Source organism: Canis aureus, chromosome 16 (genome assembly GCF_053574225.1).
Source record: "Canis aureus isolate CA01 chromosome 16, VMU_Caureus_v.1.0, whole genome shotgun sequence".
In the NCBI taxonomy this organism is placed as follows: domain Eukaryota; kingdom Metazoa; phylum Chordata; class Mammalia; order Carnivora; family Canidae; genus Canis; species Canis aureus.
This window is the reverse complement of record NC_135626.1, coordinates 62,145,572-62,159,152: the sequence shown is the minus strand read 5'-3', so window position 1 is coordinate 62,159,152 and position 13,581 is coordinate 62,145,572. Positions and strand designations below refer to the sequence as shown.

At 50.1% G+C, this 13,581-nt stretch overlaps 1 protein-coding gene across 4 annotated transcripts in view; it reads right to left on the bottom strand.

Annotated features, from left to right (window-relative positions):
- Positions 1–13,581, bottom strand: part of RPTOR (regulatory associated protein of MTOR complex 1) — a 333,774-nt gene that overhangs the window by 244,171 nt on the left and 76,022 nt on the right. For all 4 annotated transcript variants that reach the window (XM_077854547.1, XM_077854548.1, XM_077854546.1 and 1 more), the window contains exon 3: positions 6,349–6,431. In XM_077854547.1, coding sequence (XP_077710673.1) covers positions 6,349–6,431 — 83 coding nt within the window. The remainder of the gene's footprint in view (positions 1–6,348; positions 6,432–13,581) is intronic.

The following is a 13,581-nucleotide window of genomic DNA, read 5'->3' as shown; positions in this document are numbered from 1 at the left end:
TCTCTCTCTCTCTCTCTCTCTCTCTCTGTGACTATCATAAATAATAAATAAAAGAAAAAAAATTAAAAAAAAAAAAAACCCTAACTTTTTGCAGTAAGCTCTCCACATTCCATTTCTAGGAAACAACATGGCAACAATTCAGCAAGTGTTCCTCCCACGGATCCCAGGCCACAACACCCCCGCACACTCCCGCACGATGCCAGCGAGGAGGCACCCGCGCTGGGAAGTGCCTCCTGCCTGCCCGCGGAAGGCGAGGTGCGGGGGCTGCCAGTGACCGTCGCCGCAGGGACACCTGACCGATCTGTGCTGGGCGGTGCCCCGCTCAAAACCACGGGGGCCCAAATCCCATCGGGAGTGTCACACAGCCATGCCAGCTGCCCCATGTCACCCGGGGCCCACACCGCGGTGGCACCATGCAGGGTGATCCTCACGGACCGCCGCAGACAGCCAGGGGCCTAGCTATGCGAGGCTGCTGTGCCTCCAGATGGGCTGCAGCATCACCTGCTTCTTCTTTAGTGCATTTGTGGTTTTGTAAAGAATTCACCAGTGGTGCCTGGAAGTTGAGTGATGGCCGAGGGCCACCGCTGCCTCTCTGCTTCGATGGAACGTGATGGCAGGCAGGGTTAGCAGGAAGAAGCTGGGTATAAACTGGTTTTGGGGAGGGGACAGGAGGTGTGTGGGTAGGGCTGCCCAGGAGCACATATCAGAATTCTCCCCGAACACAGTGCATGGAGCAGCTGTCGGGCGAGCAGTGAGAACGGGGTGAGCATGAAGTGCAGGGACGTGCTCAAAGCCGAAGCAAAAATATAACTGATGTGTCTGTCACAGGTACAAGTCTCAGCATTCTGGGGGGGAAGCAGTTAAGTCACCGTCAAAACACAACTGTTAACCCCAAGAGGACTGGAAGGCTTTGCCTACCCTGTCATACAAATTTAACCAGGACCTGGTACAAGTGCTTCACACCAGACCTGAGCCACATAAAGTGTGAGCCATCTCCCCGGTTCCTACTTGGGCTGTGCGCCCTCGCTTGCAAAGTGTCACAGAACACGAGGTGCAGAAAGCCCCAGCTTAGGACCCACAGAAAAGGAAGCCCGGCTGGTGGAGGAAGAAGAGGGGGAGCCAGCTGGCCTGGGGCAGCAGGATTGGATGATGATGTGAGTGGGGTGTCAGCGACGACAGCTCCCTGCCTTACAGGGCCATTCTCACCCGCTGCACCACATCAGTTTGGGACTAAAGTCACCGTGTGACTGGCCCAACAGGAGCCACTACAACAAACAGTCCCCATCGGCCTCGTCCACAAATCTGTCCAGAGCAGCTCCCAGGTGGGGCACACAGACCCACAGCAAAGCTGGCTGCCCCCTCAATAATCCACATCCAACTCTGAGAACCCCAAGTCAAGGTGGAAACCACTCACTCACAAGTCTTCACTGCGTCCTGCATAAAGCTCACTGGGGGCTTCAGGCGCCAGAGCTGTCAGCGTTAACACGCCGCTCTCCTCTACTCCCCCCAGAGGAACCACCCCAGCCTGAGGCTCCCGGGCGCCGTGACCAGCCCCAGGAAGGAGACCGCAGGCCAGGGCGCGAGTCACCAGCAGGGCGGTGGGCTACAGGGCCCTTCCCTTAGCACCCAGGGGCTCAAACGTCTGGCAGCGCATTAAATGGGCCACTGGATGCTCTGTCCCTGAGATGAAGGTCAAGCCATCAGCCCCACCCCAGGGAAGAGGTGAGGAGCTATCCCACCCACATCCCCACCAAAACCTAAGTGCTGGGGTTGGCAGACAACACCCGGGCCTGAGGCCTGCGGGACAACCCGTGAATGCCCCCAACATGAACGAAGCTGTCTGCTGGCCTTTGCCCCCTCACACCAAACAGTGCAGTCATTGGGGCTGTCTGTTCAAGCTCGCTCTCTGAGGCACACGAGCAACTCCATGAGCAAAACCAAAGGAAAGGCCTTTGTCGCCTAAATTCAAATGCAACAATGATTTCCACGTAGCTGGTGACCAAGTGATGGAGCCCTGCTTTGTCCCAGACAGACTTCTCACCCCACACACACTCTGCCGGGTGGGAAGCACTGCAAGAGCACGTTCTGTCTAACAGGTAAACTGACTTCCATTCCTCAACCGCACATCGGTGGTGACAACCAGGGGGAGCATGGTGACCCAAAGGATAGGAGGGAACGCATGGCCCACACGCCGCCCCAGGAAGTGTACCCACAGACCTGGCTCCCAGAGAAGGAGCTCCTCCCACAAGCAAGGCTTGTTCTAGGGAAGGTCCAGAGGGCATGTGTCATCGTTCCCCCGCCCCGTGCACACACGCAGACTGCTAGGTTACTGCTACAAAATGCACTCAGGAGCCAGGGATCACTTCAGACACCGCCGACAGTGGCATCCTCGCCAAGCCCCTTTGCCTACCTTAGTGAGCTACACACACCTCCATTTGCTCTCAGGCCCCCCAGGAGGGCAGACAGTTCCTCAAGGAAAGGAGCTTTGGTCTGCAGCACTCTGGGGAGAGAGCAACAGGGCGAGACCTTCGTTTGCAGCCTCCCTTCCGTTCTGGCCCATTACACCCCGCGCTGACCTGCCAGAGGCCCCTCCTTGTTAGGAAAGGCCTCGGACACATGCATTCTTCACTGGACCTGCTCCACTTTGTAATCCCCACTCCTATCGCCCAGTCACACACCCAGCTGGGACTTCCGGGGCCAGCAGTGAGGGCTGTCTATCTGCAGGACTGTCAGCTGGAACAACAGTTGGCATTCTTCCTTCAATCTCCTGCAGAACACAGATTTATGTACCTACGAGGTACTAAGGCAGAGCCTTAAATTTAATCAAAAGAAAAATTTCACTGGTGGCAAACTGATAAATTATTTAGACAAGGGTTCAATCGGCCTAGAGAGGAAATCCAGGCCTGGTAGTCTGGCAGCCTCAGGGAAAAAAATATCACCATCACAGCTTCTCTAAATTCCTTCCTGACCCCAAATCACTTTTATCAAAATGTTTAATCCTGAATAGTTAAAGCTAGAAAGGCAAAAAAAAAAAAAAAAAAGGCAAAGAGGAGAGAGCCTAAGGAAGAATGTCAACTCTCCAAGGCATGAGGTGGGCAGGTTTCCCGCGGTCGGTTCTGAGCTCCTCCTGGGTAGCACTGGGGTAGCAGGGTCCCACATGTCCCACCCACAGCCACACAGACGCATGCAAACACTAATGAATATAACCTTATTTCCAGCTGTTCCACCTTTCTGAGTCTCACAGTACAGGAGGAAAAAAAGACCGGATTAGGGACATCTGGTCCCTAATAATACTCCCGGTTTTTTTTTTTTTTTTTTTTTTTTTAATTTTTTTTTATTTGATAGTCACACAGAGAGAGAGAGAGAGAGAGGCAGAGACACAGGCAGAGGGAGAAGCAGGCTCCATGCACCGGGAGCCCGACGTGGGATTCGATCCCGGGTCTCCAGGATCACGCCCTGGGCCAAAGGCAGGCGCCAAACTGCTGCGCCACCCAGGGATCCCCACTCCCGTCGTTTTATTGCAGATGACACATCGGCTCTATCAGGGCCTTGCAGAGCGCAATAAAATGGGGTGAGTTTAGCTCTGCAATGTTTCAAAGGACCCTGATTTACAGTAAGGAACAGGCTGCCTTCCACACAACCATCTGAGGTTGGTAATTGTCTCATGTTTTGTGCAAACTCTATGAGGCCAGGTGCAGCTGGCCTCCCTCCCTCTCTTGTAACCCACAGGAGCTCACAGAGAGCAGGGGGAAGCATGCCACTTGCACCGGAGCACTGTTACTGCCCCACGACTGTCACCAGTGAGCCACTGAGCGCTCCTGCCACTGCCCTTACCTTAGGCTCGTTTCTGAACAGGTGGATCCCACTGACAGTTGGAAGCAGCAAAATTTCAAACCTTTTCATCGTACTTAAAAAGGAATGCCATCGTCTTGACGTTCAAAACAGAAAATACTAAGTATTCACTGCTGTGGTTCCATGTCTTGATGGAAATGCAGGCAAAAGAGCCCCTCCACTGGTGTGAATGGCTCCTTCTAGGGTACAGCTGGCACTTCGTTCCGATCCCTCTCTACAAACCAGCCCCGATGGGGTCCTACTGGCACCGGTGCACCCACACCTTTTCTGAAGCACCCTACAATCTAGAAACATGACCTTGCAGATCCATTCTTGAAATCCCACTGACTCGAAGCTCGTTGCTTAGACTAAGAGCCAGCCGCCTGGAGGACGGCACCCTCTGTGCCACTGCCAGCCTCCTGCAGACACCCTCCTGCCACCTGAGAGGGTAACTTCTCAACCCCATGCCAATTCTACTGTCATTTTTGGATCTGTCATCATTTCCCTCTCTGTAAATGCTGCCTGCCTTACATGGTAATGCCTCTTCCAGATGCCATGGGAGAGATCTGCTCTTAGACAGAAATTTAGATTAAAAATAATAATAGATCCTACTTTCGAAGATTCTATGTACTGCCAACTAGTGTGAACTAGCTGATGCCTACCAAGCTAAACTAATAATAAAGCTAGCAGTAAATCGACTCTTAGCACTCCCCCAAAATTGTAAATCACACCAAAAGGAATAAACATACAATATCTTGAAATATTAAGCCCATATTCTCAAAGACCAGCTCTTTTTATGTAATATTTCTTTAAAAGGAAGAAAGTAATTAAAACAGCAGAGCATGTGCCGTGGAGAACACAGTTGGAAGATCTGAATTTATCTGCTTGCCTTCTCTTTTAAATAAATGAATCCAGCAAAAACCCAAAGCATTAAGTCAAACCCAGGAGATGGTCAGATGTAGGTAAGTCAGAAAGGCGTTCTTTTAAATTTAAACACTGCTGGTTCTCCACCTTCTAGATGCCAGTGACGTCAAGTCTTCCAACAGACATTACCTGTGTGTTGTCACATGTGCCCTGAAAACCTGTCTGCACTGCACGCACCCATCAGCACCTGGGTGGTATCACTGAGATCCTGGAGTGCCTTCAAAGTCCCTAAAGAAGCGATTTCCTACTGACAATAGTAGGCATTTTGACTGTCTCTAAAGGGATACACTGTGGAAATACCTCTCTGTGCCTCATCCAAGGCCCAAAGGCACTGTACTCTCACAAGAAAGGCTCCTGAGTTTTATATAACCATCAAGAGGTAATAAATCTAACAGAGGAAAAAGCAAAGCCCCTAGGCATAGATCAGAATCACCACTAAGAAACTGCCTTCTGAAGAATAGGAGTCTGTGGTTATTGACTCTACAAGTTAGTCTCTGCCGCCTCTCAACACATGGGGGACAGAGTCTCCACCACCTAGTAATCCCACAACCATGGGCAGCAGCAGAATTGACCTGCGGGCACTGTGACAGGCAACAATGGACTCATTTCTGGCTGTTCTCTTAAAATGTAAATAACATACAAAGAATCCCTAATTCCAGATCACGGGGACAAACAGTCCACAGATGAAATCCCAGGCAGGCAGAGTTCACGCCCCTAAGCCACTTGCTTCCATGAGGTAGACACCCAAAAAGGAAGGGAAGAAGACCGCAAAGGCTTAAGCAAGGCCACCGGCCACCCACCTCGTGCGTGGCCGCACCCTACAGAGAATTCCAGAGCCAGCCCACCATACAAAGCTGAATGGAAAGGCAGCTCCATAAACACCCCAAAGTTCTAATCTTCTGCTACAATTATTACATCTTCAAACGGGCTCAAGAGCAAGGCTAGAGGAAGTGGGTCTTGGAGTGGTTCACGAGAAAACTCAAGATCTTAAAAGGCAATTTGACACAGTTACCATATTCCATGCCACTGTTAAAAAAACAAAAAAAAAAAAAAAAAAACACGAAATTGTAAGACATCAGGACATCAGTAACAAAAGGCACAGTAATTGGTGACTGGCTCCCTAAAAAGAAACTCACCTTTTGAATCAAAGACAAGGCATATAAGAGCTGTCATCTTTTCAATACTGAGTGCTTTTTTCTCAACTGTTTGAAAACTGAAGACAGAAGGAATAGCTCTAACTAGGTAGGTTACGGGAAAGTTACTGAAAATACATTTCCTGTGCAAAAGAAAAACCATGATTTAAGAGTAACATGAGAAATGCTTTTCAGTGTCTCAAGGTTGTGGGGGCAAAACTCAGGCCAAATGAGTAAGAGACCGTCCAGCCCAGGGCTCCCACCAGTGTCCAACCACCTTCATTCAAGAAGCACATCCACGAGCCCAGGAGGGAGGGTGCAGTGAGGACTGGCCTGCCACCAAGGGACATGAACTGGGGGTCCGTAAAAAGCTCTCGCTTGGATTCAAATGCTGTTTGAAACCAAGGAATTGAAGCTTCCCTGTAAGAAAGAAAGAGAAAAGCAAAGAAAGAGCGCTTACCCTTGGCTGCCAGTTCTCGTACTGCTTCTGCAAATTCGCACCGATGGTTTCCAGAGCTTTCTGAGGCCCCATCGACAGAGGATCTGAAGAAGTAATAAAAAGCAGAAAGTTCGTTATTCGTGTATTTCCTCTGCTGCTGAGCCTCTCATGGTTTCCTCTTCTGTCACTCACTTCAGAGTCACCTTGGACTGAGGAAGATACAACTGGGGTTCTTCTGTGTTTAACCAGATGTTGGAAACTGCTATGCCCCCAAACAGGCCACACCTGTTCACCTTGCTAGAGAGAAGTGGTTTTATTTGCGTTGCTGGCCATGTGAAAGTTGCCCACCTCCCTGTGCTCACCAGTCAGCCTCACAGTCACCCTGCACACCCACTGCCCCACTCCTGTGCGCCTGGACCAAGGTGGCCCATGGGCCAGAGGTGGGCCTCTGGGAAATGGCGGGGGGGGGGGGGGGTGCCCACAGCGAGAGCTGCATGGCACTTCCCTCAGCAGACTCAGGAGGAAGATGGAAAGACAAAGGCCATGTGCTCTAAGTTAACTTCCCTCTGAGCTGGTTCATCAACAAAAACCACTTTTATAAGCACATCCATGTGTTTGTGGCTTACCCTCCCATTTTGGGAGGGCTTCTAGGGCAAATAACTCTAACCAGTAATTCCTCAAACTTACTTGGTCTGGAGACATCTCTGCAATCTTTAAAATTATGAAGAACCCCAAACAACTTTTAAGTGGTTGTATCTCTTGGTATTTGCTGTATCCAAGATGAGAAATTTTAAATATATTTCTTTATTCATTCATTTAAAAGTAATAAGCCCATTACATTTGAACATAAATATTATGAAAAATCACTGTTTTACAAAAAAAAAAAAATCAATGAGAATAGTAGCATTCTACCTTTTTTTGCAAATGCCTCTAACACCTGGTTTAACACATCACAGCTGGACTCTCCTAACTGCACCTGCATTCATCTGTTACAAAATGTGGTTCTGGCTGACAGAGGAGCAAAACCCCACCTCACACACAGACATCACTGGAAACGAGAGGCCACTTGAAATAGCTTTTGAGACAGTCGTAGCTATCTTCTTTGATGCTACACCAAAACTCGACACGTGGTAGCTTCCTAAAGACTATCGGCAATGTAGAGTCTGAAGCCACAGCAATGAACCTGTACTCCATGGCATTAAAATCCACTGGTCCATCGTGCACTTTGAACGGATCCTCTACCCAAGGATGACTCTGTGTCGTCATCACTGGTCATTTGTAAAATATTGGCACGCTAAGCTCTGTGCATCTTCTGTATGTCATTCTCCAATATCTCAAATTTAATCACCAGCAACAAACACTTCCAGTTGTTTTCCTTAAATGCCAGTTCACTTTGTTCTTTTCCAGAAAACACCTGCCCAAAGTCCGTCAGCTGCTCCTCCACGCAGAAAGGATGTTCCATGAAAAGAGCAGCTAGTTCAGCTTGGGACTCTCCCATCATGTGAAGCCCTCCCTCTCTGTGACCAGGAGGCGCCGCTCAGCGTCCCCCCTCATCGTGCCATCTACAGATGTGCGTCCAAAGGTTGACATCCATCTGTAACACTGGGTGTCGGTGCTGAGTCACAGCACAGAAACAATACCTTCCCTGCACTGTTTTCACTGTCCTTGTTGTCCACAAACTAACACTATTTCTGCCCCAGCCTCCCCAAAGTGTCCCTCTCAAATACTGCCTTCCATACAGTTACAGATAACAGCTTGTCTCCCCTCGTCTCCCCCACTCCCCGGCCATCCCCTAGCCAATCCCACTGCGGTGAGGATGTAGGACTGCTCTCTGTAGAAGTGGAATGGCTCCCAAGAAAAGAGCCTCAAGGGACCAGAGGACAATAACGTTCACATCATCGGAGTCTCACAATGAGAAAATTAAGTCCAGAGCTCAAAAGCAGTTGAAGATATGCCTGACAACTTCCCAAATTTGACAAGAAATGTAAGCTTACAGATTCAAGGTCAGTGAACCACAAACAGGATTAACCCAAGAAAATCTATATCCAGACACATCATAATCAAACTGTTAAAAACAAAAGACAAAAAAAAAAAAAAGTCCTAGAGAAAAATCGGTTCACAAAAGATCAGGAAGGGGAGAGTCTCTGGATTTCCCAACAATCCTGAAAGTTGGACAGAACAAAACAAATGTCCTATGAAAATAACATCTACCTGATATTCAAATCTGAAGGTAAAATAGAGGTCTTTTCCGACAAGCAGTCACAAAATCTGTCCTGTGTTCCTCTCCTTGAGAAATAAAGCACAAATAAGGCAGTGAAGGACCCAGGAAAAGAAAGAGAAACGACAAGATGTCCATGAACCAGATCCAGAGACAAAGCCAATCCAACAGGAGCTAGGGGGGGCATTTTTAAAAAACAAATAGATTATTTGAGCACTGGAATAATTATTGATAGCACTTGACAGATCTATTGGAATATAGGTTAGGAAAAAATAAAGGATGAACCTAAGTTTACAGAAAATTTAGCAAATAAAGGAACTGGCAACTGGCAATAAAGGAAGGACAGAGAAAAGAAACAGCTTTCTCTTAATACACTCTCCAGTACTGTATGAGTTTAAAGCTATATGCATGTATTATTTTGATTTTTTTAAAGAAGTATAAAATTAAGTAACAGGATTTTAGAATTAGAAGGGACCTTTACCACTAGTGCGTCAAAGTCATGGAGGACTTTTTACCATACAGACGCCAGGCCCTACACCCAGGAGAGTCCAATTCAATAGCTTCAGAAGAGCCCAGTCAGCTAATGAGCAGCTCTGGCTGAGGAAAACCTAATGAAAATTGGGTTATAATTAACTTATCTGGAAGAAGTATGGTAAATTTGTTTCAATCCGTAACTAAAGAAATTAGATGTTCATCTTCATCTCTCTTTGTTCTGGTAGGAACCAAGTGCTAAGGTCTCAAAAGAATTATAATCACCCCAATCAACTGTGCTATAATCTAAGTCACAGGACTGGCAAGAGACAAGAATAAATCAGAATCTGGAAAATAAAAATTCAGGGCTACGGCGAAGCATAAACAAAGCAAAGGAAAGCAGAAAACATCAACAAACAGAAACCATTCAAACAGCCAGGCCTCGTGCAGGAGACTAGGAGAGCAAATGCAAGAGCTGGTGTGAAAGCATCCAGGGCATCTGTCCACACCTGCGGCACCCACATGGTCAGTGTTATGGCTGGAATCTACGCTTAAGAGAATGGAAATGGTTTCCTGTGTAAAAAGATAAAAGGCCAGTCCAGGAACCACACTGCTCAGCACCAGCTACTAGGCGTGCCCTCGGAAGAACCACAGCAGAGGGAAGAGGGAGTGCCACAGGTCCCCAAGTCAGGGAGGAAAGCCCAGGCCCTCCAGCCCCACACCATCCTCTCCCATGTTCCAAAGAGGGCATGCCGACCGTCTGCCAGAGCTGGAGGGCTGCTGCCACGCCACCCTGAGCACCCCGTGGCCGGTCCAGCAGCCCCTCACTAGACGTGGCCGCCTGACAGCAGCACCCCTCTTCCTTCCCTGCTCTGGATCCAAATCCCTGCCTTCCCAGGGAAGGGGGGGGGGGCGCGGCAGCCTCTGGCCACTCATCAGCCCGGGATCAACCCAGCGGCGCTGTCACATCCTGTCTACTGCGAACCCCTGTGGCCAATTAACTGCCTGGTTTCCTCCCAAAGGTACCATAGAGAGTGGGGCAGGGAGACGGGAGCGGGAACAGGCACAGGGGAAAGAAGAGGACGAGGGAAGTGGTGCATTTCCGACCACGCTCACTACAGTAAGCTAACTTGTGAAATCAACTAAACCAAGTTCCTGGTGGGCGGTGCTGACGCTCTAACCCACCTGATGAGGGTCAAGTGGACACAACGTAGGTCTGCGATCGGAGTGCTGTCTTAATAGACGCTTCTCCTCTAGGGTCCTCAGGGGTTTCTACTGAAGGAATGAAGTGGGTGGGCAGGTGGTAGAAGGAAGAAGGACAGTAAGTGACATCTGCATAAAATTTTAGCCTGGCATCAACCTCCCCGCAAGCTTTTCTGCATAAGCCTCCTGTATCTCATGATGCACAGAACTTCACGTTGATGGAACTGCAGCCACCTACCCCAGGGCAGAGGAGAGAAGCTGAAGTTCCAAGTGGTCAGGTGATCTCAAGGTCACAGGCTGGCGATAGTGCCAGCAGTCACCCAACCTGAAAATCTCCCCGTTCTCTCCACTCTTCCTTCAGAAGAGCCTGTGCGTCACCATCAACTACGAACATGCTGGTCACTATTGCTGCAGCACCTGGTGCAGGCACCTCCTCCTAGCTAGGTTCTGGAAGACTCTGAGCAGGGCAGAAGCCCAAGGTGCAGGGCTCTGCTGACCCGGTGAGCTCTTCACTCACCTGAAGATGAGCACAGGTGAGCCCTTTTAAAGCAATTCTGTGATGTCACTCCTCCCTGGAAGAGCCTGCAGTGCCTGTGGTATGCTACCACTTGGTGAAAATAAGCAAGACTAACTTCAGCTGTCGGGGCACAGACCAGGGGCAGGGCTGGCTGAGAGGGGACGAGAGACATGGCTGGACTTGGGGGCTGCTGCTGAGGCTGTTTCTTGATCTGTAATGGGTCAGTCTGGGAATTAGCACACCTTTCCGTATATATGCTATCCTTCAGAAAAAACTTCAAATTTAAAAAAGACATGCAAGGGCAGCCCAGGTGGCTCAGCGGTTTAGCGCCGCCTTCAGCCCAGGGCCTGATTCTGGAGTCCTAGGATCGAGTCCCACATCGGGCTCCCTGCATGGCGCCTACTTCTCCCTCTGCCTGTGTCTGCCTCTCTCTCTGTGTCTCTCTCAGGAATGAATGAATGAATGAATGAATGAATGAATGAATGAATGAAATCTTTAACAAAAAATAAATTAAAAAGACATGCAATGCGGTCCTGGATATCCGGGATCGAATCCCATGTCAGGCTCCCGGTGCATGGAGCCTGCTTCTCCCTCTGCCTGTGTCTCTGCCTCTCTCTCTCTCTCTCTCTCTCACTGTGTGCCTATCATAAATAAATAAAAGTTTAAAAAAAAAATTTAAAAGACATGCAAGAAGAGCTCCCAGGTGGCTCAGGTGGTGAAGAGTCTGCCTTCAGCTCAGGTCATGATCTCAGGGTCCTGGGATCAAGCGCCGCCTAGGGCTCCCTGCTCCATGAGGAGTCTTTCTCTCTGCACCCCCATCCCCGGCTTGTGCTCTTTCTCTGTCTCTCAAAATCTTTTTTAAAAACAAAAATTAAAAAACACACAAGGCTCACTCCTCAAAGAACGTCTGTACTTCTTTGTAGGTTGTATTTATGTGGACATTTCATAGGTATCTGTTAATTGACTTACTGGCTGAGTACTGCCTCCTGAATCAAGTACAAATTTCTCTGTATGGCCTTCAAGGACTGTGCCACTAATTAGTTGTTTAACCTTGAGCAGCTAATTTTGATTGAAAAAATAATCATGGCAAAGGGCCACTTTGAAATCAGAAGTGGTTTTTAATGGCTCTGTACTGTGTCAGCCATAATACCCACACGCATTTTACCATTAGAAGCGTCTTTAGTGGGAGGCACCTCCCCTGAGGCGAGGGCGGAGCAGGGAGCGCTGGCAGTAAGGCTCTGGCTCCTGCCGGGCGTGGCCCTCCCAGTGCCCGAGGTCCCAGGACAGGAACCATCATCCTACTGGAGCCTTGTCTACACTGCAGCCTGGTCCTAACCACTCAGACTCACTCACCCACACACGCACAGCCGCAAAATAGATGAAGCGGCTCTGTCTCCTGTCACGCAAGCACCAGGGGCTGAGAGGAGTTTCCAGAGCTGAGGGCATGGCTGGGATGGCGGTGGCTCGCACAAGGCACTCTGCACATGGTGGGAGTCCGAGCGGCTACACCTCCTCAAGGAGACAAGGAGATACTGCTCAGTGAGGCCAGCGTGACTGGCACAGAAAACAGGGTTTCAGCTGAAGGCCCCGTGGGTGCCCCCGACACCCGACGCCCGGGGGGCCCAGCCTGTGCCCCAGGGCTCAGCCCCCACAGCTGGGCCCTTCTCTCTCCGCACGGCCTGTCCTGAGTCGTCCACCCGCAGCATCTTCTGAGCTCCTGGCCGCTCAGGGTGGGCCGTGTCACCAGCCCCAGCCCCACGTCTGCGGCCCTATGGGAAGCAAGGCCCGAGGCCCGAGGCCGGGCTGGGCAAGCCTGAGGGCACGCGAAGGTGTTGGCTCTCATCAGCCTGAGTCTGACACCCACCGCGGGGGCAGGGAGGGCTTTTCTCTGAGGAGAGGATAACACAGCTAGGTGCCTCCCAAATACTCCCTTAGGATACGGGGCTCCAGCATTCTCCCCTCTTATGATAACGGCTGCCATTGACAGCACATGAACAATCTCTCCGCTCAGCGAGGGCTCCTCCTGTTGGGCATTCAGCTCCTCTATACCTGCTTTCAAACACAGAGATTTCTCCAAGACGTATGGGCACTCGCTGCTCTTAGCGCGGTTGTTTTTAGTATTACGCTGTAGCATTTAATGTCAGGCCATAAAACAAAACAGCCTCTCCCCTGCTTCTCTGAGAAGAGCTGAGTGTCACTTCCATGAAATAAAACAGCATCTTATTATGTGGCGGAGTGGAGGGGCAGGGGTGGGGAAGGAGGTGTTGACAGCCAGCCGTGCCGGGCCCGGAAATCCCAGTGAGCTGTAAGGGCCCCTGCGCCAGAGCCTTCCCTGCGCCGGGGAGGGGGCCTGCGGGTGCTTCAGAGCTGCACAATGAACCTTCTACTTGTTTATTCTGGCAACAACGATTCCTGTCACCATCAGAAAACCTTAAGGGGCCACTTCCCGAACACAGACAGGTCCAATCCCTGAGCCTCTGGAAGCAGGTGTCTCTCCTATGTGTGCCGGAAGCACGTGCCCGGGGACGCCAACACAGACTGGAAAGTAAGAGTCTGCCCCTTTGTCAAGCTACCCGCACCCCTCGTTCCTGAGGTCAGAGCAATTTCAACTAGCACGGACCATCTCAGCTGGTTTGATGTGTGTCTGCAGCCAAAAAGCCATCAACCTGCAATGCATCCCACCCCTTGGCACATCATAGGCGTAAGGTAAAGCACAAGAGACTCTCAGGTTGTTACCTGACATGGTTAACATCTACTTTGTAAGATGAGAAGCATCTAGCAGTCTACTCTCAGACATCTGCTGGAGACCTCCAGCCCAACAGAGCAGCTGGCACATGTACTGATG